This window comes from Perognathus longimembris, chromosome 6 (assembly GCF_023159225.1).
Source record: "Perognathus longimembris pacificus isolate PPM17 chromosome 6, ASM2315922v1, whole genome shotgun sequence".
Lineage (NCBI taxonomy): Eukaryota > Metazoa > Chordata > Mammalia > Rodentia > Heteromyidae > Perognathus > Perognathus longimembris.
Genome location: NC_063166.1, coordinates 47,490,318 through 47,517,437, shown reverse-complemented (window position 1 = coordinate 47,517,437; position 27,120 = coordinate 47,490,318). Strand labels below are relative to the sequence as shown.

The 27,120-nt window shown below is 38.3% G+C and overlaps 1 protein-coding gene across 11 annotated transcripts in view; it reads left to right on the top strand.

Annotated features, from left to right (window-relative positions):
* Lrrfip2 (LRR binding FLII interacting protein 2) overlaps positions 1-27,120 on the top strand; it is a 115,471-nt gene that overhangs the window by 27,722 nt on the left and 60,629 nt on the right. For 6 of the 11 annotated variants that reach the window (XM_048348662.1, XM_048348664.1, XM_048348661.1 and 3 more), the window contains exons 4-7: positions 14,032-14,118; positions 17,805-17,855; positions 22,953-23,009; positions 23,110-23,154. In XM_048348662.1, the coding sequence (XP_048204619.1) occupies positions 14,032-14,118; positions 17,805-17,855; positions 22,953-23,009; positions 23,110-23,154 (240 nt within the window). The remainder of the gene's footprint in view (positions 1-14,031; positions 14,119-17,804; positions 17,856-22,952; positions 23,010-23,109; positions 23,155-27,120) is intronic. The other 5 variants (XM_048348667.1, XM_048348668.1, XM_048348672.1 and 2 more) reach the window with 2 other exon arrangements.

The window sequence follows — 27,120 nt, the reverse complement described above, 5'->3', positions numbered from 1 at the left end:
TTGTTGCTGATTCATGTCTCCACCCATGTTTTTGCTGGTTGTTTTAAAGATAGGGTCTTGAGGGCTGGGAATATGGCCTAGTGGCAAGAGTGCTTGCCTCGTATACATGAAGCCCTTGGGTTCAATTCCTCAGCACCACATATGTAGAAAAGGCCAGAAGTGGCGCTGTAGCTCAAGTGGCAGAGTGCTAGCCTTGAACAAAAAGAAGCCAGGGACAGTGGTCAGGCCCTGAATTTAAGCCCCCGGACTGGCAGAAAAAAAAAAAAATAGGGTCTTGATTCTTGCCTGGTATGTGTGTCTGGGTGTGATACCCTTCCATCATAACTAGAATAACAGTAATGTGCCACTGCATCCAGCTCTCTGTTGAGAAAGGGTCTTGAAAATTTTTCTGCCTGATCTTACCTTGAACTGTCCTTCAAATTTCAGCCACCAGTGCCTGATTATTGTTAGGTTTCCCTTCTTTTCTTTTTTGTTTTGGTGGTACTGGAGTTTGAACTCAGGCCTCATGCTTTCAAGACAGGTACTTTTACTGTTTGAGCAGTAGAGTCTTTTGCTGTCCTTTCCTGACCCCTGGCTGGCATTAGTTCTTTATAGCTACAGATTATGTCCCCCTGTTTGTAACTGCTTTGCTATGTTTCCTTCCTGTTTGTACTCCTTAGTTTTGATATAACTTAAGTTAGAAGCATTAGTTCTAACTAGAATTAATCAGTTCTAGTTACTCTAGCATTAGTTATGCTGGAACCAATCATTATGCTAGGAGCTATACAATAATAACAAAGCCATTATAAAAATGATATAAAAAGCCAATATTGCTGGGCGCTGGTGGCTCACACCTGTAATTCTAGCTACTCAGGAGGCTGAGATCTGAAGATCGCAGTTCAAAGCCAGCCTAGGCAGGAAAGTCCATGAGACTCTTATCTCCAGTTAACCACCAGAAAACCAGAAGTGGAGCTGTGGCTCAAGTGGTAGAGGTCTAGTCTTGAGCTGAAGAGCTCAGGGACTGCGCTCAGGCCCAGAGTTCAAGCCCATGACCAACAGAAAAAAAAGGTCTGTGAATGTGGCTAAATGGTTGAGTGCTTGCCTAGCATGCACAAAGCCCTGGGTTCAATTCTGCAGTACCACATAAGCAGGAAAAGCTGGAAGTGGTGCTGTGGCTCAGGTGGTAGAGTGCTAGCCTTGAGCAAAAGAAGCCAGGGACAATGCTCAGAGTCTAAGCCCTATGACTGACCAAAAAAAGTGCCAATATTTCCAGTTTTTATTTCTATTTCTGTGCCAATGTTCATAACAAACTCAGAAAATTTCAGCTTTTGTTTGAAGCATGAAAGGGCTGGCTTTTATTGTTAAGATTCAAGATTTTGTTGCATTATATGTACCTAGTGTGTGATTCAATCGTTTTAAAACATTAGAGGAAATAAGTTCAGTAATTGTAGACATTCTTTCCGATTCCTTCTCTTTCCATTAATGTTATTTTAACCATTCACATACCATCTGGTGGGTTACCTAGTGTTTTCATCACTGTGATAAATACTTGAGGGGAACAATTTAAAAGAGAAATGATTTCGGCTCATGATTTTAGAGGGCTTTGTCAGGCTCCATTGCTTAGGCCCATGGCAAGGCAAAACTTTATGGAAGAAGAGCATGGCTGAGAGAAACTGTTTACTTTATGGCAGCCATTAAGCCAGAGTGAGGATGAGGTCAGTGACAAAGTGTATACTTCCAGGGCATAGTTTCTTTGACCCATTCCTCCTGACTAGCCCATACTACCTAGCCTTTGCCACTTCCCAATAATGCCATCATATTACAAATCTGTCAAGGAATTAATCTGTTGATTAAAGTATGACGCTCAGGATTGAATCACTTTGCAAAACCCTAGCTGTCATCTGTCAGTCAAGGCTTCACTACAGAGGCCTTCTGGGGTCATCTCAGAGTCAAACTATATACCTTCATTGGATGTTAGTCATTTATAGTAGAGGCATCATTTTTGACAAAACATACTGCGTTGTGTTAGAAGCAAAAATTGGACAAAACCTGTATTTGTAAAGATGACAAACAGCTTAAACTATAAAAGCTTTTTTCTTCGATTAAATCTCAAGAATTTTTTATCTTTCCTTACTTCATGTTGCTTTTTGAATTGGCAGGATATACCATAATGCTTCTTTTACTTCTTGTTGAGTATTTGTTTAGTTTCCAGGCTTTTCAGTTGTCTCAAAAGGAAACAATCAGCTGGGTGCTGGTGGCTCACCAGTAATCCTAACTATTTAGGAGATTGAGATCTGAGAATTGTGGTTTGAAGTCCGTTTGGGCAGACAAATCTTAGAGACTCTTGTGGAAGTATAGCTCAAATAGTAGAGCACCAACTGTTCATGAAGAAACTAGAGTATGAAGCCTTGAGTTCAAGCCTCAATATAGGTACAACAGACAAATACAGAATAATTTAAAGAAACAAAAGATAAGTATATTCCACAAATATGATAATTTGCATGCTAAACAATAGAATGGAGCATAGTTTTTAGATTGTGGTAAGATATACAAAAAACTTGCCATCTTAGGAATGGATAAAGAAAATAGGATTTATGTGTACTATGGAATATTACTCATCCATAAGAATTAAATTATTTAATTTGCTGAGGAACAAATGGAACTGAAAATCACCATGTTGAACAAGATAAGCCAAGCTCCAAAAACAAAATATTATAAGTTTTTGCTAATCTGTGGAATCTAGACTAAAATAGCTATATGCATGTATGTATATGTATATCTCTATCTATAGATATATATTTATATGTATATATTATATATTGTGTATCTATAGATATATAGGTACTTATATATCTATAGATAGATAGTTATAGATTTATAAATAGAAAAAAAGAGAAAGTGATTATAATTGAGATTGGAGGGACAAAAGGAGAGAAGAAAAAGAATGATGGAGCATGAATAGTATAAAAATATATTTTGGGGGCTGGGAATATGGCCTGGTGGCAAGAGTGCTTGCCTCGTATACATGAGGCCCTGGGTTCGATTCCTCAGCACCACATATACAGAAAATGGCCAGAAGTGGCGCTGTGGCTCAAGTGGCAGAGTGCTAGCCTTGAGCAAAAAAGAAGCCAGGGACAGTGCTCAGGCCCTGAGTTCATGGCCCAGGACTGCCCCCCCCCCAAATATATATATATATATATATATATATATATATATATATATATATATAGTCTGTGTATGAAGATGGCATAGGGAAAAATTTGGAGGAATATTAATAGGAGTATGGGATGGTAAGGAAAGAGCAAGAATGGATTTATAAGAATAAAAAATAATATGTGCATATGTGAAATACCATTGTGAAACCCCTCTGTAGAAGTAATACAAACAAAAAAAAAGGCCAGGAAAGTGAAATAGGCCCTGTTGAGGGGCAGGTATTTGAGAGGGCCCATTGAGTAGATGAATAAAGGTAAACATGGTTGAAGAACTTTATATACATGTACAAAAATACAATAATGAAATCTGTTGAATTATGATGGAGAAAAGGGGGAATGAGGGAGAGTGGTGGAGGAAATGAGATTGATTAGACATATTGTAAATGTCACAATGCATACCCCTTGTACAGCAAATATATGCTAATACAAGTGCTTAAAAAATAAAAAAAAGTACTATTTTAACCAGCAAGTACATACTGTTCTGTGGTATTTGGTTGCATATATGTTGTGCAACCATCACTACCATTCATCTCCAGAGCTCTTTTTTCATCTTGCAAAACTCTAGTGCATTTTTAAGCAGTGTTGAAATATTTGAAGAATGCTTGGTGAGTGCTGGAATGTGGGTGGGTTTAGAAACCCTTCTTATCTGTAATAGACATGGTGCTGTTTTGCTGGGAGTGCTGAAGGTTTCACAACTTTTGGAAGGGTAACAGGTGTTAGAATTATCAGTAACTATACTAGCATGTGGAAAGGCCAGTTTGAAGACTTGTTGAATTGAAGTGAAAATTATCTGAAAATACATATACAGTGTGTCAGATTTGGGACATTAAGGCAGTTAGACTCCCTGTCAGTGAAGTAAGATGAGTAAGTATGAAAGCCAGTTATGCTGCCTAACCTAGACACTTTGGTGAATATTATTTATACTGAGTATTTCTATGAGAAGAAATCAAAGCCTCTTGAAGGGAAAATAGTCTTTTTAAAGCATCACTAAAGCCTTGATTATTATGGCTTTCTTGTTAGAGCTGAAATTGTGAATAAAACATGTTTTATGCACATTTCTTCAAGTGGAAGTCATTGATATGTTGAGTACCTTTGGACTTGATTATGGCCCTAAAAATTCTGTGATTTCTTACAAGATCTAAGACCCAAAGAAAACTACTGTTTATATGCACAGTTATTTTAAATCTAAAGAGTGAATGTCAGGCATAGAAACTGATCGTCTTTTTTCTTTTTCTTTTCTTTTTTTTGTTTTTTGCCATCCTGGGGCTTGAACTCAAGGCCTGGGCACTGTCCCTGAGCTTCTTTTCTTTTGCTCAAGGCTAGCACTCTACCAGTTGAGCCATACATAGCACCACTTTCGGCCTTTTCTGTGTATTTGGCACTGAGGAACAAATCAAGAGCTTTGTGTATGCTAGGCAAGCACTCTACCACTAAGCCACATTCCCAGCCCCAGTCATCTTTTCTTAAGTGTACAATTCATTGGCTTTAATTACATTCATATTATTGTGTTACCATCAGCACACTGAGTTAAAAAATCTTTTTTTTTTTTTACCTTACTCAGAAACTCTAACTATTTAGCAATAGCTTCTCATTGTTCCCTCTTTCAGCCCTTTGTAACCTTTAATCTAGTATACCCTAGATGTTTTATGTAAGTAGGATTACATAATATTTGTCTTTCATGTGTGGCTTATTTCACTTAACATAGTGATTTAAAGAGCCATCCATGTTGTACCATATAATATCTGAACTTTTTTTTTTTTTTTGGCAGTATTGGGGTTTGAACTTAGGGCACAATGCTTATGAGGCAGGTATCCTACCACTTGAGACATGCTTCTAGTCCTCTTTTTTTTCTTTTAAATAATTTTATTACTTTTTATAGCTAAATGAAATTCCTTATTTGGTGGTGGTGGTGGTGTGTGTGTGGCTTGAACTTAGTACCTTGAGCTCTTACTCAGCTTTTTCCACTTGGATCTGGTGTTCTACTACTTGAACCATACCTGTAGTTCTGATTTTTTGCTCTGGGATTTGTATTCCCCAGTTGGTTTTGAACCTAGATTCTCAGATCTAGCCTCTGAATAGCTAGGATGATAGACTTGAGCCATCAGTGCTAAGCTAATTGTCCATGTTTTTGGTTTTGTTTTTTCTTTTTGGTTCATATGTCCATATGTTAATACATACTTGGTTGGATTTCAGTTTATTTCCTCAGGAGATCATAGTCATTCCAGTCATCTAGGAAAATCAGAATTTTAACAGTCTAAGGAGAGAATTATACTTGTTTTAAAAGATACTTTCCCTTATATTACAGCTTTATGAAACAATAATCATAAGTTTTTCAGACTTAATGTTCTTCTCATAATAATTTCACTAGTCTGAGTAATTTACTCATTTTTAGGTCATGATAAATTAAGAATAAAGTTTTGACAAGGATAAAAGCTTTTAAAAATGCAAATAATAGCAATAATTATGAGCATTACTATCATCTTTAATTTTAGAATACAGTTTCTTTTTATAAAAAAATTAAATTTTATTGATTCAACAACTATTTAGCTCCTGTTTTGTGCCGTTGGTTTGCTACTTTTGGAGGATATGGAGTAGACAAGGTCAACATAATCATTGTCTTTGTGGAACTTAGATTTGGACGGGGAAATAGACACTAAACAGATAATTACACAATGGGCTAGTTCCTCAAATTTCAAATACATTTAATATAGTAAGTCCTTTTTATTTTGAAAACATCTGTATCTATCACAATAAACATTCTTAGACTTGAGGAAATACAGTAATATACTTATTGATAACTGCTAGGTATTTTGAGAGAGCAGTAAATAATTTTATTAAAGAGTATGCCACAGGAACTTGATATATTTGAAGGGTTTGGAAAGGCATATTTGAAGCAAGCACTCTTTCATGTGCCTTTCGAAAGATGAGTGGAACTACTTAAGGAAAGGGAGTTGCAGAAGTAGTAAGAGCTTTCCACCCAGAGGATAAAACTTTTTGATGAGCTTTCCAGTTAGAGGTTAAAACTTTGTGATAAGCTTTTGGAGCTGAAGAAGTATGGAAAACTTAAGGAATAACAATAGCTAGTATTTTATATAGATCTTACTATGTATCTACTTCAAATGAATTTAATCCTCATGTAGACTATGTTTAGGGTTTTGATCTGTGTACTAAAAGTGATGAGGAAACATTAAGGTTTTTTGTGCAGTGGCATGACGTGGTCTGATTTGTACTTTAGAAGGAATACTTACTATAGCTTATGTGAGTATATTGCATCAGTGGTTGCAAGGAAGTGAGTCATGGTCATAGATGATTGCGGCTTATGTAGGATGATGGTAGTAGTGGTGACTAGATTTAGAGAGGTAAGAAGTAGCTTCTATTATTGATGATGTTCTTGTATCACCTTCCTGTGGTTGTACCTACACTATCTCTGTAATCTTATCTGAGTATATTGGAAACCGTGTATACTGGTATTAGAAGTAGGAAATTGAAAGGGAATACCAAAATTGAGAGACACAGGGTAAAAAAAAGACAAACAACTAGAAAAGCAATACTTGCAAAATTGTTTGGTGTAAGTGAACTGAACACCTCAGGGGGGGGAAGGGAAAGGGGGAGGAGGGAGGGGGTATGAGGGACAAGGTAACAAACAGTACAAGAAATGTATCCAATGCCTAACGTATGAAACTGTAACCTCTCTGTACATCAGTTTGATAATAAAAATTTGGAAAAAAAAAAAGGAAGTAGATACTCAGTGGAGGGTTAATGGCAAAGAAGGGATGGCTTATACATCTAAATGAATGTGCGGAAACATTAGAATGGAGGATGGAATACCATAAATGTATGTTGGCATATACTTATTTATGGTGCCTATGAGATTTCTAAATGGAGATTTTGCAAATGGCGTTTGGGAGCTCAAAGGAGAAGCTTAGGCTGTAGGTAAACATTTGAAACTTGTTAGCATGTAAAAATAATGCACTCATTTTCGTAAGTGTGGATCAACTAGGGAAGAAAATGGTACAGTGAGAGGCAGTCATTCCTTGGCAGATCCTTAAAGAGCTCCAAGATTTCAGTGTCAAATCTAGAATCTTTTGTACTTTTTGAATATTTTATGCATTAGTTCAGATTGTTTTGTGGACATTGGATTTGTCTGAAAAAATTAGTTCCACAAGAGGCAGAATTATCCTTATTTAAAATATAAAAGTGCTGTTAGTGCTGGTACATAAAACTTTATTAATAAGAGACAGGTGTCATTTTTCTTTCAGTTACAAAAAAAATGTTTGTAGCACTTGTGTGCATTACTGCTCAACTTGTGGACAATGTCTTATAGACCAGTGCATTAAAAAGACCATCTTTTGCAATCCAGAACTCACTGTTCAATAGGTTTTTTTTTTTTTTTGTTGTTGTTGTTGTTTGCCAGTCCTAGGGCCTGAACTCAGTGCCTGAGCACTGCCCCGGCTTCTTTTTGCTCAAGGCTAGCACTCTACCACTTGAGCCACAGTGCCACTTCTGGCTTTTTCTGTTTATGTGGTACTGAGGCATTGAACCCAGGGCTTCATATATACGAGGCAAGCACTCTACCACTAGACCATATTCCCAGCCCTCAAAATGGGTTTTGATAACTGTAAACAGGAATATGTTGACACCTAAAATGGTTAGAGAGAGATGGGGATCATGATAACCACTAAGTTTGATTCAAGAACAAAGAGTTGATCAAGTCTTTTTTTTTTTTTTTTTTTGGCCAGTGCTGGGGCTTGAACTCAGGGGCTGAGCACTGTCCCTGGCTTCTTTTTGCTCAAGGCTAGCACTCTACCACTTGAGCCACAGCACCATTTCTGGCATTCCCTATATATGTGGTGCTGAGGAATAGAACCCAGGGCTTCATGTATACGAGGCCAGCACTCTACCACTAGTCCATATTCTCAGCCCTTGATCAAGTCTTTAAAAACAAAAAAGAAAAAAAAGAATGCTTTTCCATTTCTATCTGGTTAAATCTTTTCCTCATTATATTTATTATTTTTATTAGCCAAATCCTCTGAAAGAAAATCTGTATTTGTTCTAGTTTTAGTCATTTACATGTTCTTCAGATGTTATTATTATAGGACTTTAGCCAATTCCTGTTGAGCACAGGACTTTGCCATGATTTTTTCCTTTGCCCACTAAATCTGAGATAGAGCAAGTGGGAGATGTGGCTGAGACATAACTCCATCACCTGTCCCCCTGAACCCTGTATAGCCTGGCTCTGGTAACTAGTTTGAGGTAGCCAAAGTGACTCCCACTATGCCACTGTTTATCAAATTGTTTTTCTATCTGGAATGAAGGCAGGAGTATTATGCTCCAGCACTTGGTTTTGTCTAAAGCTTTTGCTGTCATAATTACTGCTGTAACTGTGACTGTTTGGAGGAAAACCATTCAGATAGCAAAGTATCTTTAACATAAATGTGAAGTCATTGCTGACAGTCCTTTTGCTACCAAAAAAAGAGATATTATTATTATTACTATTATTATTATTATTTTACTAGAACTTTGATTCACATTTTCCCCTTCAGTTCAATACTATTAGCTTGTGTTCAGACTTCAGTCTTTAACTTTACACTTCCTTTCGCATCCCAAAAGAATATTTTTGCTGGGGCTGGGAATATGGCCTAGTGGCAAGGGTGCTTGCCTCATATACATGAAGCCCTGGGTTCAATACCCCAGCATCACATATATAGAAAATAGCCATAAGTGGCGTGTGGCTCAAGTGGCAGAGTGCTAGCCTTGAGCAAAAAGAAGCCAGGAACAGTGCTCAGGCCCTGAGTCCAAGGCCCAGGACTGGCAAAAAAAAAAAAAAAAAAGAATATTTTTGCTATCAAAAGGTCTTTGAATAGAATGAAGATATAACTGTCTGGCATCATGAAATGACTCGTCCAAATTTCTACATTTTATCTACTACATGTTGGTTTATGTTCAGAAAATTTTAAATATTTGTCCGCAAGTACTGAAAGCTTTAAAAATGAAACATAATACAAGATTTAATAAAGAAAAATGGTATCTAAGATTTTTTTTTGGCCAGTCCTGGGCCTTGGACTCCGGGCCTGAGCACTGTCCCTGGCTTCTTCCTGCTCAAGGCTAGCACTCTGCCACTTGAGCCACAGCGCCGCTTCTGGCCGTTTTCTGTATATGTGGTGCTGGGGAAGCGAACCCAGGGCCTCGTGTATCAGAGGCAGGCACTCTTGCCACTAGGCTATATCCCCAGCCCTCTAAGATTTTTTATTAAAGGAAGTTGTTAGGAAATGGAGCAATAGTTTTTGTTAATTTGGAAATCATGGTAACACAATAAATAAGTTTCTTAATTAGGTTTTTGGTGTTCTCTTGGCCTGAGTGATATAGAAGGGTAAACAAAATTAAACACAGTAAATTCTGAGTCCTAGCTACTTGAGTTAGTGTTTTTCTTGAGTGATTCAGTGTGTGTGTGCGTGGGGGGGGGGGCGGCGCTGTGGCTTGAACTCAGGGCCTTATATTCTCACTTGGCTTATTTGCCCAATACTGGCACTCTACCACTTGAGCCACACCTCTACTTATTAGTGATTCACTTTACATAGTCTGAGCTGGGTGCTGGTGGCTCACACCTATAATACTAGCTACTCAGGAGGCTGAGATCTGAGGATTGTGGATCAAAGCCAACTTGGGCAGAAGAGTCCTCGTGAGACTCTTAGCTAATTAACCACTCAAAAACTGGAAGTGGAGCCATGGCTCAGGTGGTAGAGTGCTAGCATTAAGCATAACCAGGCTCAGGGACAGTGTGCCCAGGTCCCTAGTTCAAGCCCCACAACTGACCATAAAAAGAAAAAAATATAGTCTACAGAGGCACAGATTATGCCATTCCCATAGGTTTTCTATAACGGATGTAATTATAGGCTGACAATTCTAGACTTAGCTCAGTGTGTTTCTCCTAAATTATGAATATTAAATTTGTTTCTCTTTTAACTTAATTTGATCACAATGAGATTAAAGCCTCTTCAAAATCTTTATTTTAGTTTATTTATTTATTTTTGTCAGTTACGGGGCTTGAACTCAGTCTGGCCCCTGTCCCTGAGCTCTTTTGCTTAAGGCTACTCAAGTGTTCTACTACTTGCAGCCACAGTGCCACTTCAGGTTCTCTGGCAATTAATTGGTGGTAAGAGTCTCACGGACTTTCCTTCCCCGGCTAGCTTAGAACCATTCTCAGATCTTAGCTTCCTGAGCAGTTAGGGTTACAGATGTGAGTCACTGGCTCCTGATTATAGTCCTAATTTAAAAGATTTTATTTCATGACTGTGGAAGAAAAACTGGTTTGTACATAAAGATTTACTATCGTCCAGGAGAGGATGTAGAACAAAGAGAGCAGGAGATTAAATCTGGAAGCTTTGGTTATATTAAAAAATAAGAATCTAGCAGAGAAAAGTGAGCCCATGAAATATTCTCAGAAAGAGTGGTCAGAATAAGGAAGAAAACTAGGAGAGATCATGATTGCAGAATAGTAGGAGATGAAGTTTAGAAGGAATGAGTGTTTAGTGGTTTCAGAAGTTAGAGAAATGAGATAAATGTATAAAAATTCCATTAGTTTGGTAGTTAGAGGTCATTGGTGACACCTGTGAGCAGTGAAGTGATTTGAACAGGAGCTACATTACTGTCATTTGAACAGTGACAAGTGAGGAGGGAGGTGTGAGAAAACTTGAGTGTAAAGAGAAAGCAGAGTTAAACTAGAGTAGGATAGATACATAATGTAATGGGAGAGATGTTGAACCTACTTTTAGTGAGAAGGAACCAATTAGAGGGAGAAAGTAACAAATAGTACAAGAAATGTATCCAATGCCTAACGTATGAAACTGTAACCTCTCTGTACATCACTTTGTCAATAAAAATAAAGTCAAGTGATTATCAGAATGCCAAAAAAAAATTACTCTTTCTTTTGTCCCCTCTTACCCTCCTTTCCCCTCCTCAGTAGTACCATGGTTAAAGACCTATGTGGAAGTATGTGGGTATATATATCTTTGTGTATTTTTATGTGTGTGCGCATATCCATGAATATGTGTATCTTCCATATAAATGTTTTTTAGCCTACTTTTTTTTTTTTTTTTTTTTTTGGTCCTTGGGTTTGAACTCAGGGTCTGGGTTCAGCCCTCTGGGTTGAGCCTTTTGCTCAAGGCTTGTGCTCTGGCAATTGAGCCACTGCTCTACTTCTTGCTTTTTGGTGGTTAAAGACATAAGAGTCTTACAGATTTTCCTACTTGGTCTGGCTTTGAACTACAGTCCCCAGATTTCAGCCTCTTTAGTAGCTGGGATTACAGGCATGAGTTAGTGGTGCCCCAGCTTCCTTGGTTATTTTTGAGGTAGAATCTTTTTTTTTTTTTTTTTTTTTTTTTTGCCAGTCCTAGGCCTTGGTGGGCCTGAGCACTGTCCCTGGCTTCTTTTTGCTCAAGGTTAGCACTCTGCCACTTGAGCCACAGCACCACTTCTGGCCATTTTCTATATATGTGGTGCTGGGGAATCGAATCCAGGGACTCATGTATACAAGGCAAGCACTCTTGCCACTAGGCCATATTCCCAGCCCCCTTGAGGTAGGATCTTTATGCTCAGGCTGGCCTGGGTTGTGATTCTCCTTCTTGTGCTTCCCTATGTAAGTGAAGATGACAGGCTGTCACCACTGAGCCCAGCCATTATCGTTTTCCCTGGCAATTGGTATAATGGGTATGTTCCACTGTGTCCAGCTGTTAGTTGAGATGCAGCCTTTTGAGGCTAGTTAAACAGTCTGGGACATTGTCCAAATCAGGGTAAATAGGAATGAATTATTACACTGTCTCTTTTTAGAAGTATGCTATATATGACCTTTCTAGGCAAAAGCAATTTCATCCTCCTGCATGCTTCTTTCCTGGTAACATTGTGTTTTTCACTCATGAGAGCTGCTTTGGAGCAGAGATGTCATATCCTACTCTGTATATTTAGCTCCTAACATAATTGATTACATATATACACTCTTCTAAACATTGCTTGAACTCTTTATTATGAGATTTAGATAATATATCAATATGGAAAAAAAGAAGCAATATTGTTGTCAGAGAAGAAAATCTGAATCAGAATTAGAAAATTTTTATGTTTTATGTGATGCATCATGTTATTTCCTTATTTTATTTACTTGATACTCTGGCTCATGGCCTGAAATTCATTTGTTGTTGATTTTTAATATACATTGCATGAAAGTTATGAGATGACAGAACGATATGGTTTTAATATAAAGTAATAAACCCATGATAGAGGCATAGACATATACTATTACTAGTATTATTCCAGGAAAGAAGGGATAGGGAAAATCATCACAGGAGCTAACATTTCAGAAAAAGGAGAGCAGTTCCTACCAAACATCTGTGAATATAGGCTTGACAGACCCTATTAGAGTTTAGACATGAAGGGATATGGGACCCTTTACTCCATGTGGAGCAGTTTTGGGAAATCAGGTAGGGACCTGATTGTAAGAAACCTTGGTTGTATTTTTGTGTTTCCTCCCCTGTTGTGCTAGAAGCTTTTCTTTAGCTGTAAGTATTGGTGAGCGAGGAGGACATAACTGAGTGTTATAATCAGAATTGTATTTTGGAAGGCTCTTCTGTCAATTTTATAACCATGCAAAAGGTAATTGGGCAGATAATGAAGGTAGATAGATGAATTTTGGAGTCAACTGAAGCATTCCTATTATTTGATTGCATTACATGAAATATCCAAAATAGACCAATTACTAGGTGTTTGTAGTTGGCAAGAACCTAGGACATAGTGTGTAATGGGGAGTGGTTACTAATGATATGGTTTGTGTATGTGCATGCATATGTTGAGTGTGCCAATTTTGAAGCTTGAAATCGGGACCTGTATACTGTTCCTGAGCTTTTTTTTTTCTCAAGCTAGTGCTTTACCACTTGAGCCACAGCTCTACTTCTGGCTTTTTGGTAGTTAATTGGTGGTAAGACTTTCCAGATTTTCCTGCCTGGGCTGGCTCCCTACTATGATCCTCAGATCTCAGCCTCCTGAGTAGCAAGGATTATAGGTATGAGCCAACGGTGCAATATGGGTTTTTTTTTCAATGTCTTGTGTTAGTAATGATGATTGTATATCATTATAAACATATTAAAAGCCACTAAATTGTATATTTTTAAATGGTGTTGGTGATATGTGAATTATATCTCAATTTAGGGGAGCTGGGACTGGGCATGGGTGGCTTACAAGGCCTATAATCCTAGCTATTCAGGAGGCTGAGATCTAAGGATCTTGGTTCAAAGTTAACAAAAAAAGCCGGAAGTGGAGCTATATAGCTCAAGTGGTAGAGTACCAGCTTTGAATGGGAAAAGCTAAGGGACAGTGCCCTGGCCCAGAGTTTAAGCCCCATAACCACCAACAAAAAAACACTTTACAAAAAAAAAAAAAAAGAAGTGAAAGAAAGTTTGGGCTGAGGAAAATCCTAGAATAAGCTGTGTTTGAGAAATACCAAAGAATTGACACTACATGGAGGCTGATTATTGGCAATACCCAAAATGAATTACCAGCTGGTTCTGAAGTTTCTAGCTTATGTATTTGAATAGATTGGAAAAGAAATGTTGGTGAAAGAGCAGTGTGTAATGAGCTGAGTAAATCTGTTAAATGTGTAGTTAAGGTAAGCAGTTAGAGATAATGGTCAGATTTGAGATTTTGTTGTGGAAGTTGACTGAAAAAGTCAAACTTGGTAATAGATGGTATCTTTTCTCCTTATCCCAGTTTGGAAGTTATATTTTATTTTCTTATCCTTAAATCTAGTACATAGATTGTTTTCGTTTTGTAAAGCTGAATTTTATATTACTTTCAGGCGGAGGCAAGGCTAGCAGCAAAACGGGCTGCCCGGGCAGAAGCACGGGATATACGTATGAGAGAACTGGAACGACAACAAAAAGAGGTAATTTGGAAGAATAATCCTGATTCCGTATTTGTCTCTGTCTAACCATACCTGTTTAGTGATGTGAATCTGGTTCTTTTGAAACACTAACCTCATGTGTGGTTTTATTCCCCCTGGTTGTGGAGCTTGAACTCTGGGCCTGGGGGCTCTCCCTGAGCTCTTCAGCTCAAAGCTGGCACTCTACCACTTGAGCCACAGCTTTTGAATTGGCTGTAGGGCTTGAACTCAGGACCTGGGCACTGTCCCTGAGCTCTTTTTGTTCAAGGCTAGCACTCTACCACTTTGATCCCCTGTGCTACTTTCGGTTTTCTGGGGGTTAATTAGAGACAAGAGTCTCACAGACTTTCCTGCCTGGGCTGGTTTTGAACATGATCCTCAGATTTCAGCCTCCTGAGTAGCTAGAATTACAGGTGTGAGCAAATAATACCTGGCTGGTAATGCTTATTTTAAACAATAACTGAGTTCACATATAAAACTCTTACTATATATTTTGTTATAAATTGTTAAATTATTATAAATGCTTTACTTATATTAGCTAAAGTAGTTTAGAGATAGCATAAACCTAACTTTCCTAGAATTTGGATTATGGTATCTATATGGCAAAATACTATAAAATTACTCAATCAGATTATACTATAAGGCACTGGTGGCTCATGCCTGTTATCCTAGCTACTCAAGAGGCTCAGCTCTCAGGCTCATGGTTTGAAGCCATCCCTGCCAGGAAGTTAGCAAGACTCTTATCATCAATTAATCTTGAAAAAAATAGCTGGAACTGGAGGTGTGGTTGTAGTGGTAAGTGCTCGTCTTGAGCCAAAAAAAAAAAAAAAAAAAAAAAAGCTCAAGAGCTTGGTGCTGGTGGCTCATGCCTGTAATTCTAGCTACTCAAGAAGCTGAGATCTGAGGATTATGCCACCAGGCAGAAAAGTCCCCAGGAAACTCTTAACTACTTAAAAACCAGAAGTGGGTCTGTGGCTCAAAGTGGTAGAGTGGTAGCCTTGAGCAAAAAGAACTCAGGGATAGCACCCAGGCCCTGAGTTCAAGGCCCACAACCCACCCAAAAGAGAAAAAATGTTCAAGGACAACAGTGCCTAGGACCTGCAGTCAAGCCTTGTGACAGGCATAAGAAATAAAAATTTACATATACTATATAATTACATATAATATACACATAGAATATAAAGTACATAAATATACATTATATTTATACAATATGATATATTATGCAGTCTATATAAATTTATATTGAATACAATATGTTATATTTGAATGTAGTTTTTTTTGTTGTTGTTGTTGTTTTTTGCCAGTCCTGGGTTTGGACTCAGGGCCCGAGCACCTTCTCTGGCTTCTTTTTGCTCAAGGCTAGCACTCTGCCACTTGAGCCACAGCACCACTTCTGGCCATTTTCTATATATGTGGTGCTGGGGAATCAAACCCAGGGCTTCATGTATATGAGGTGAGCACTCTTGCCACTAGGCCATATTCCCAGCCCTTGTTGTAGTTGTATGTGTACATCAGAGAGACAAAGACAGACTGACAGTAAGACCACGAGAGTGGAAAGGCAATGCCCAGAATGGATGAATATTTTTTTACAGCACCATCTACAGTTACTGTGAAAGTCATTGGATCTATATGGGGGCCAAGTACCTGCATTAAAAAAAAAACCAAAAACAACCACGTTATATGAAGACAGAAGAGGAAGGAACTTAAAAATAGTATCATGTGAAAAGAATGGAACATTAAATATTATGGAAAGATTGAACAAGGAGACAAAAACTAAGTCCCTAACTCATAACCTTGGGTTCTAGCTCTTCTTTAAAATAATAAACTTGAGGGGCTGGGGATATAGCCTAGTGGCAAGAGTGCCTGCCTCGGATGCACGAGGCCCTAGGTTCGATTCCCCAGCACCACATATACAGAAAACGGCCAGAAGCGGCGCTGTGGCTCAAGTGGCAGAGTGCTAGCCTTGAGCGGGAAGAAGCCAGGGACAGTGCTCAGGCCCTGAGTCCAAGGCCCCAGGACTGGCCAAAAAAAAAAAAATAAAAAATAAAAATAAAATAAAATAATAAACTTGAGTTAAAAAAATTAAACTTTTTTATTTTTTAATTTCTGCTGGTCCTGGGCTGGAACTCAGGGCCTGGGCACTGCCCCTGAGCCTTTTCAGCTTGAGCTCTACCACTTGAACCACAGCTCTGCTTCTGGCTTTTTTGTTTTGGGTGAATATTTGGAGTTAAAGGGTCTCACATACTTTCCTTCCCAGTCTGGCTGTGAACCCCAGCCCTCAAATTTCAGCCTCCTGAGTAGCTAGGATTACAAGTATGAGCCACTAGTGCTCATAAGTGTTGTTGTAAACATTTTGTTTTGTTTTTTGCCAGTCCTAGGGCTTGAACTCAGGGCCTGAGTACTGTCCCTGGCTTCTTTTTGTTCAAGACTAGTACTCTACCACTTGAGCCACAGCGCCACTTCCACCTTTTTCTATATATGTGGTGCTGAGGAATCAAACCCAGGGCTTCATGTATAGGAGGCGAGCACTTACTACTGGGCCATATTCCCAGCCCCATAAACGTTTTTATATTGTCATGTTTACAGCATAAACATGAATTCCATGTGCAGTTACATTCTCCACTGTCAATCCTTCATTCTTGTGCGGCAAAATAAATAAATAACTATATTATGCACATACATACATGGTGACTGCTTTGTTTTGAGTGAGGCCGAATGGTATTTTTGGAATGGAAAGTCTTGATATGGTATGTTCACATCTAAGCAGAAACATCACAATGAAGTGCAGCTTTGCTGAAATTTGTTATATTTTTGAAGCATATTTATTAGTGCAGAAAAGTATTCATATGAGAAAATGGAAAACAATAATCTTAGTTTTATGTTTAAAAATTAAAAATTTTAAAAATTCTCCATTTACAAGATGAAAAACTACTAGAAAGTAGTAATTACTACTAATACTTTGGTTGTATAGAGTCATGGTTGGTATTAATTTCCTCATGCTTTTCTGTAGTTTACTGATTTTCAATATATTTTATTATCAGAAAGCAGCAAGAATATTTAAGAAGTAGACATATGGAAACTGGGCTGATGAAAATGAAGTGCTCTCTTTTACCCCTTCTTTCCAACATTAACTTGGCCTGAAACTTCTCTTTAAAATATTTACTCTTAGATATAGTTTCAAATCTTTTAGTTTAGTTCTTGGTTTATAATGTAAATGTTGCTATGTATTATTATTTTTTTTTATTTTATTTATTTTTTTTTTTGGCCAGTCCTGGGCCTTGGACTCAGGGCCTGAGCACTGTCCCTGGCTTCTTCCCGCTCAAGGCTAGCACTCTGCCACTTGAGCCACAGCGCCGCTTCTGGCCGTTTTCTGTATATGTGGTGCTGGGGAATCGAACCTAGGGCCTCGTGTATCCGAGGCAGGCACTCTTGCCACTAGGCTATATCCCCAGCCCCGCTATGTATTATTTTTAACTCCTAAAAAGTAAATGAGAGGGTTCTAAAGTTAAGAGAATGATGCATCTTTTTATTATTGAACATATTTCACTCATATTTCCTATGTTTTAGAAGTGTGACTTTGAGTCACCTACCATTGTTCTCTAGAGCAAATGTGTATGACTAAATTTAAGAATGTTTGTAATATGTAGTATGTTGAAAACCATTTTTTGAAACCTTTGCATTTATAGACATCTTATCCTTCCTTTGACCGGAAATGGGGAGAGATTCAGAAGTGGCTGGTAGGCCAGGAATGCCTGTCCTGCATGTTGTGATAAGTTGCTGAAATAATGCAATATTGAAGTGAAATATTGACTAACAGTTTGTGAACTGGGAGTGTTTGGCTTGTGTGAACCTAAAGTTCAGAGTGTATCTGTCTTCTATTGTGGAACAAATGTGTACTTGGAGTCTGTCCATTTAGACTCCAAATTTGGATCCATCCCATCTGTTGGGATCAGATAGAGAAAGATTGAATAAATAAGTATGTTGTTTTCTTTTTATAGATTTATTCCTTTCTTCTTCAAATCTTTCCTTCCTCTTCATCTCTCCCCCTTTTGATTTTTTTGGTGGTTACTGGTGTTTGAACTCAACCTTTTGCTTGTTGGCAAGGTGCTCAACTGCTGAGTCATGCCTCTAGCTTTTTTGTGCTGCTACTTTTGAGCTAGGTCTCACTTCCTGCCTAGTGTATGTCTGCCTATTCTTGGATTCATGTTATAACTAGGATGACAGGCATGTTTCATGTAACTGGGATTACAGGCACATTTTACCATCCCCGGTCTCTTATTGAATTAACATCTTGTGGACTTTTCTGCTTGGGCTAGCCTAGAGTCACAGTCCTCTAGTTCTCAGCCTCATGAAGCTAGGAGAACAAATTCATTCCACTGTGGCCAGCTATGGTTGAGAAGGTTTTAGGACCTTTTGTGCCCAATCAGGCTTTAAACTTGAATTCTGTTGAAATTTGAATTATAGTTGTGAGCCACAAGGTGCCTGGCATTTCAGAGAGAGAGAGAGAGAGGGAGGGAGAGAGGGAGGGAGGGAAGGAAGAAGGGAGGGAGGGAGGGAGAGAGGGAGGGAGGGAGGGAGGGAGGGAGGTCCAAGAAACAGAAACCACAGAACCTTATGGAGAGATGATCTAAGTTATTCATTCATGCTTTCTGAAAATTACTCTGTCAGCTCCTTCACTAGTCTTTTACCAGCACAACCTAATTTGTTATCTATAAAAGCAAATTGTAAATTAATAGGATGTTATTGTGGATAAATGTTAATTTGAACTTTTTTTTTTTTTGGCCAGTCCTGGGGCTTGGACTCAGGGCCTGAGCACTGTCCCTGGCTTCTTCTTGCTCAAGGCTAGCACTCTGCCACTTAAGCCACAGCGCCACTTCTGGCCATTTTCTGTATATGTGGTGCTGGGGAATCGAACCCAGGGCCTCATGTGTATGAGGCAAGCACTCTTGCCACTAGGCCATATCCCCAGCCCTGAACTTTTTTTTAAAAAATAAGTTCCCTAACTTCCTAATTGCAGTATTTTGAACTTAGTATGTGACTCCATGTAGGTGGTAGAGTATGAAGCCTTAAAATCTGTGCAAACATTTGAAACTATCAATTTTTCAGGGCAAATCCCACAGTCTTTTTATTTTTTTAAATTTTTTTCATCTATCTATCTATCTATCTATCTATCTATCTATCTATCTATCTATCTATCTATCTATCTATTTTTTTTATTTTTTGGCCAGTCCTGGGGCTTGGACTCAGGGCCTGAGCACTGTCCCTGGCTTCTTTTTGCTCAAGGCTAGCACTCTGCCACTTGAGCCACAGCGCCACTTCTGGCCATTTTCTGTATATGTGGTGCTGGGGAATTGAACCCAGGGCCTCATGTATACGAGGCAAGCACTCTTGCCACTAGGCCATATCCCCAGCCCAACAAGTCTTTTTATTACCAGATTTCCAAAGGGTTAAGAACCACTTGGCTTAATTGCTATTGAACAAGCAGCTTTCCTGAGCTACTGTAGGAAGGGAACAACCAGAGTTAAAATATTTATGATAGTGATGATGTTTGAAATTTTGTCAGAATTCTCATAATGAAATAAAGATGCTTAAACTTAAAATTAAGTAACTCTCTTCATGTATATGTTGGTTTGGAGTAAAATTTGCTTTATGTAAGTGGATTTTATTATTGATGTGCATGAAGAATATATATATAGTGCCAGTCCTGGGGCTTGGACACTATCCCTGAGCTTCTTTTGCTCAAGGCTAGCACTCTGCCATTTGAGCCACAGCGCTGCTTCCAGCTTTTTCTGCTTATGTGGTACTGAGGAATTGAATCCAGGTCTTCATGTGTGCTAGGCAAGCACTCTACTACTAAGCCACATTCCCAGCCCATAAAGAGTATTTTCTGTGAATAAATCACTTGAAACCTAGTGATGATACAATCATTCCTGTTATTAGCCACTTAGAAGGTTGCAATTTGAGGCCAGCCTGGACAGTAAAGCTCATGAGATCACCTTTTCAACTAAGAGCCAGGGTATAGTTGTGTATATCTGTTTTCCTAGAAATGATGGGAGTCTAAAGTGGGCAGATAGCAGCTCTAGCATGAACCTAGTTAGGTATGGAGACGCTTAGTAAAATATGTTTTTGAGTGTTTCTAATATAAAATTTGTTTTGAGTTTGCTTTACTACTTTACCTGAATATATATTTTTCAAGTTTCTGTTTAATATGGTAGACATTAGCCATATGTAGATAATTAAATTAAAAATGATTAAAATTAAATATAATTTAGTTTCTCAGTTGCACTTACAACATGTTGGGGCACTATATTAGGGAGCACATATAAGGGACATTTCCATTGTCATAGAGAAAGTGCTTTTGGACAGTTTATATGACTTGTTCCAGCTAGGCAGCTCATATGGAATTAACATTTTATTTCTGTAGTCTTTTGAAGTCTACTTAGGCCAAATTTTCACATTGAACTTAAAAGCTGTTTGAATATAAAAGTGTATCCGTATTTAATAAGGTATTTTAATTTAGAAATTTTAAAAACCAAGTTTTTTGTGGTATAGCGGCTTGAGTGCAAAGTTTTGTACTTGGTAGGTAAGCCTTCAGTCCTTTTTGTTTTTAGTTAATTTTTCTGGTAGGATCTCACTTTTGCCTGGACTTGAACTGCAATCTTCCTTACTCAGCCTCCTGGCACAAGCTGGGATGATGTATGTACCACCACATCCAGTGTTTTCTGTTGTGGTAGATTGGTGTGAATTTTTTGTCTCCAGACTGGTTTGTAACTGCAGTTCTCTCAATCTCTGCCTTCGAGCTATACAGGATTGCAGATTTGAGCCACTATGCTCAGAGCTTAGAGTTGTTTTCTTGACAAACATAACTGTAAATAAATGTGAATTCATCTCATTTTGTTTTATCTTTGATTAGATTGGGTATACACTTTTCATTCCTGTTTAGAAGTGCTGTGTTGTGGAATGAAAGGAAAAAATAGGATAAAGGGAAGATTGGATATTAAACGTTGAAATCACTCTAGCACCCAAGTAACACTGAGAGTGTCATGTAACTTAATTTAGCTTTATATATAGTACAGTTTTATTTTTTCTTCTCTTCAGACTAACCAGGTTTACTAGCCTGGAGTTGGTTACCACTTACACTGTATACCTTCTTAAACTAAGACCTTTGTGGTATCCCTGGATAAAGGAGAGAAGAAATACCATTGCATTCCTGCAGATTACAGATATTTGTTGCATAACAATGAATATAAGTCAATGATTAAAGTCTTAGTGATGAGAACATCCTGTTAAAGATTGAATCATTGAATTCTAATGTTTATAAAAGGACTTCAGACTAATTTGATCTTTTTAAGAATTATACTAAAAGATTGTGATCAAAATAATGCATTGGATTGTGGTGCTTTGGTTGAGTCACTTTCTATTTTGAAATAAGTGCCAAATATAGCCCCATCTATTTGTCTTACCTAATGATCCTGCTAAATGGCCATGGGATATTGCGGCATTGCTTCATTTTGGAAAAGATCTAATATACATAACTGGTAAAGCAGTCTTAGCTAGTTATCAGTCTACGGTGTTGGGAGAGAAATATCACATGAGGGAAGAGGCAGGCAAAAAGACGATGTCATTTTAGTTGAAAACAGCTCAGCAAGTAGAAGCCTTTTTGCTAATGTTGTATCTAGTGTACACCTGGAACTGTACATAATCAATAAAAAGCTGAAAATGTTTAAAAAAAACGAGCATCTGCTTTTCATTTTGGTTGTAATGGGGTTTGACCTTGACCTTGTGTTTGCTAGGCAGGCAGGCACTCTATCAATCCATGCAAGCATCTGCTTTTTTCCCCCCTTTATTGTCAAAGTGAAATACAGAGGGGTTACAGTTTCATATGTAAGGCTGTGAGCACATTTCTTTTTTTTTTTTGCCAGTCCTGGGGCTTCGACTCGGCCTGAGCACTGTCCCTGGCTTCTTTTTTTTTTGCTCAAGGCTAGCACTCTGCCACTTGAGCCACATCGCCACTTCTGGCCGTTTTCTGTATATGTGGTGCTGGGGAATTGAACCCAGGGCCTCATGTATACGAGGCAAGCACTCTTGCCACTAGGCCATATCCCCAGCCCTGTGAGTACATTTCTTGTTCAACTTGTTACCTCTTCCCTCATTTTTCCCCTGCCTCCCCCCTCCCCTTTCCCCTCCCACCCCCATGACTTGTACAGTTGGTTTACACCAAATGGTTTTGTAAGTATTGCTTTTGGAATCCTTTGTCTTTTTGTCCTTTGTCTCTAGATTTTGATATTCCATTTCCCTTCCCTAGTTCTAATACACATATATACAGTATCCAGGATACTAAGATGAGATAAAGTGATAGTGGGGTAATGCTAAGCTCACAACTTGTTAAGCATACTTGCTTATTTTTATCTTGTTATATTGTGCTTTCTTGGAAATATATATATATATCAAATATTACAATATTTGCTCAGCCATACATATATCTGATGAAATACAAGCATTGTGAAGATTATTTCTACTTTAAAAAATATTGTCAAAGTGATGTATAGAGGGGTTACAGTTACACCCATAAGATAGTGAGAACATTTCTTATACTTGTTACCTCCTCCCTCATTTTTCTCCTACCTTTCCCCCCACCCCCACCCCCCATTGTATTTCTACTTTCTTTCTGACCAAAGCATGCAAGTATAACAAACTCAGCTTTTGAAGCTGTCTATACTTACTTGTTCTAAAAAAATATATATTGTCATGCTACTGAATATTCTTGTTTCCTTGTTTAGAGGAGCAACTGTCTGTTCAGTGATTAACTTTGCATGAATTTTCTCCTTTCTCAGGAAGAATCGGAAAGGGCCAGGTATTCTCACCGGTCCAGTCATCATCGTCCTTATCTGGTTTGTAATAACCTGTAAACTTGCTCCTACTATTTTTCCTCATTGACTTAGTGAAATCACTCACAAACTTTTACTCTTGTTTTATTTTTATTTTTATCAGGGAGTTCAGGATACATTGTCCATTCGAAGTCTTGGCAGTCACAGGGTTGGTATTTGTTTACAAACTTCAATTAACAAAGCTTATATGTGTGAGCTTTATTCAGAATCAACATTTACCTGAGCAATCTGACAGTGTTTATTTTCTGAAAATGTAGAAAATAGTCCCAAAGATATTTATTTGGGAAGTGATTATTTCTCTTTAATTATTAAAATCTTGAATATTTTCATTTATTATGTCTATTCTCCTTTTTATAGAGGGCCTTTGATTTTAGAACAATCATAAAATAATAAGATTGATTTTACAAAATAATACTTGCTTGGTTCTAATTTAGATTTCCACTATTTTAATATTGTTAAAAGATTAATAGCAAGTAATTTTGGGGCTTTCTGGATGAATTACAGTTTTATTACATGGAAAGATTGAATTATTGATTTGAAAAATTCTCAGCTTCTTATATGCATAGGAATTATGCTTTGGTGTTTTGAGTAACATTTTATTGAATATTCTAGGTTTTTAGCATAGCTTGTTATAAATAAAGATGAGTTTGCTCTTTAAAGGCTTACATATTGTGATTCTCTCTCTCTCTCCTTCCCTCTCCCTCTCCCCCCTCCCCCTCCCCCTCCCCCTTCCTCTTCCCCTCCCCCTTCCTCTTCCCCTCCCCCTCCCCCTCCCCTCCCTCTCCTTCTCCCTCTCTCCTTCCCTCCCAGTCCTGGAGCTTAAACTCAGGTTTAGACAATTCTCCCTGAGCTTTTTTGCTCAAGACTAGCACGGTACCACTTAAACTACTGCACCAATTGTACCTTTTGAGTTGCTAATTGGAGATAAGAATCTCACAGACTTCACTGCTTAGACTGGCTTCAAACTAGGACCCTTAAATCTCAGCCTCCTGAGTAGCTAGGATTATATCAGCACTTGATGATTTCTCATTTCTTTTTTCTTTTTGCCAGTCCTGGGCCTTGGACTCAGGGCCTGAGCACTGTCCCTGGTTTCTTCCCGCTCAAGGCTAGCACTCTGCCACTTGAGCCACAGCGCCGCTTCTGGCCGTTTTCTGTATATGTGGTGCTGGGGAATCTGAACCTAGGGCCTCGTGTATCCGAGGCAGGCACTCTTGCCACTAGGCCATATCCCCAGCCCGATTTCTCATTTCTTAAAAAAAAAAAAAAAAAAAAAAAAAAAAAAATCCTTCATTAAACTTTAAAGCAATACTTTTTTTTTTTTTTTCCAACCATGGGACTTGAACTTGAGGCCTGGACACTGTCCCTGAGCTTTTCACTCAAGCTTAGCACTCTACCACTTTGAGCCACAACTCCACTTCTGTTCTTGTAGGCAGTTAAATGTAGATAAGAGTCTCATGGACTTTCTTGCCCTGGCTGGCTTTTGAGCTGTGATTCTCAGATCTCAGCCTCCTGGGTAGCTAGGATTACAGACGACCAGTGCCTGGCAAAGCAATACTCTTCATTTGCACAAGGATAATGCATTCTGTATAGTTACATGCAGAGTTTTCATCGGTAAAATGATGTTTCATGTTAGGATCTATACTAATTTCCCCTCATTTTCTTCTAAAATCAACTAAGTTTGACCTACTTTAAGGATGTTTAAGTTGGGTACTTATACCCTATGCTTATAATCTTAGCCACTCAGGAGGTTGAGAGCTAAGGACCCCAGTTCAAACTAGTCCAGGCAGAACAGTACATAGGACTCTTACTTCTAATTAACCAACCAAAAGTTGGGAGTAGAGTTGTGGCTCAGTGGTAGAGCAAAAAAGGCAAAGGAACAGAGTGTGAGTCCCTGAGTTAAAGCCCTAGCATTGGCACAGAAAGAAAGGAAAGAAGGATGAGTGGAAGGAAGGGAGTTAAATTTGTAAATAAACACAAAAGAAGAATTTGCCATTAAACTGGTAAGGGTGTGTGGGGTGGGGGTGTGTGTGCGTGCACACATACACACACAGTCTTGGGGCTTCGACTCAGGTCTGGGTGCTGTCCCTGAGCTTTTTTTTTTTTTTTTTTTTTTCCCCCCCCCTCAAACCTATCATTCTACCACTTGAGCCACAGATCTATGCCCTGCTGTTTTTGGTGGTTAATTGAAGAATCTCATGGGCTTTCCTGTCTGGGCCACAATCCTTAGATCTCAGCCTCCTGAGTAGGTAGGATTATAGGTATGAGCTACCAGCCACTGTGTCCACCCTGATAAAGAATTATTTACCTACTGTAATAATGAGGTTCTTTTTCTTTTAGTGAACATTATATCATTAAACAAATTTGAGATATAATTTTTACCTTTGATTTTTTTGGTATAGGAGATTGAACTCAGAGCCTTTCACTAACTGGGAAGGTGCTCTATCCATTGAGCCATGCCTCCAACCCTTTTTAGGCTGGTTATTTTTGAGGCAGGGTCTTGTTTTATATTCAGGGCAGGCTAGGAAGTGTCCTCCAATTTGTACTTCCTCTTGCTGCTGAGGATGACAAGTATATGCCACTGAGCCTAACTATTGGATTTCTCCTGATACTGGGATGGCAAGTACATTCAAGCAAGCTCAGCCATTGAGTGAAATGGAATTTTGTGAACTTTTTATGTCAGGCCTGCCTTTTAAATGCATCTTTGCCTCTTAGCCTCCTGAGTAGCCTGTTTCTGTCTCTGTTTCTTTCTCTCTGTCTCTCTCCTCCTCCTCTTCTTCTCTTCTTTTCCCTCTCCCCCTCATCCCCTTTCTCCCCTCTTGTTAGAGTGTGAAGGCTTAGGGTATAGCCAGTATAGAGCACTTGTCTTGTATGTGCCTGGCCCCAGGTTCCATTCTTGCACTGCAAAAAAGAAAAAGATGAGTATGACAATTTGAGGATTAATAAGTTTTACACCTTATAGGATAGTCTAGTATTTTACTATCTGTGAATTTACGCATTAAGCATGCTTTAGATGTTTAGGCTTTTCTAGAAATAAAGCTGAAAGGTTATTATTAACATTATTTCAAAGAAATATGATCATTAAATTTTAAGTTCTTACCAGACTATTTGTGTGTGTGTGCCAGGGATTAGATTCAGGACCTTGAATAGGCTAAATCTATTCTTTAGCTCCTGATTAGTTGCTTTTTGAAATAACATTGTCATTTCCATTAAGTTGAATTTGTTAGACAATTTTTATTCTCAGTAAAAATGATGGACTAAAGTATTGATCTCAGTTTCTTAGGCTTAGCCATGTAATTTTAAAGTTCTGTTATTTGTCTGCTAGTTACTTTAATTTACTTTTTTGTTTATGTACCAGCACTGAGGCATGAACCCAGGGCCTTGTGCTCTTACTTGGCTTTTTTTTTTTGCGCAAGACTGGCACTCTACCACTTGAGCCATACCTCCACTTCCTGTTTTTAAACTTTTACTTATGAGCTATGTATGAAAAGGTCTTAACAAGGCGGTGTCAGTGGCTTATGCCTGTAATCCTAGCTACTCAGAAGGCTGAGATCAGAGGATGAGAATTTCAAGCTAGACCTGGCAGGAAGGTCTGTGAGACACCTCCAGTTAACCACCAGGAAACCAGAAGTGAAGCTGTGATTCAAAGTGGTAGAGCATTAGCCTTGAGCAAAAAGAAAAGCTCAGGAACTGTTCCCAGACCCTAAGTTCAAGCCCCCATGACTGACACAGAAAAAAGTTCTTAAACGTTTAGAACATTTATTTGGTATGAGCAAAAGTAGTATCTGGATATTAATTAGTCAGATGCATTTATGGTTTTATGCCATATTCTTAGTATGTTGAACTTTCCTTTTGTCTAGTTAACATTCAGATATTACTTTCTTGAAAGTAACTTGCCAGAAGCTGTTTGGGCTACAAATGTTCCTTTAAGAATAAAGTACTATTCTTACCTCAAGTGAGTTATTATCTGTGGTAAGGCTGGCTTTGAACTATGGTCCTCAGATATCAGCCTCCTGAGTAGCTAGGATTACAGGTGTGAGCCATTGGCTGTTATTTCTTTTTGATAGTGATTTTTTAACTGATTATATATATATATATATATATATATGGAGAGATA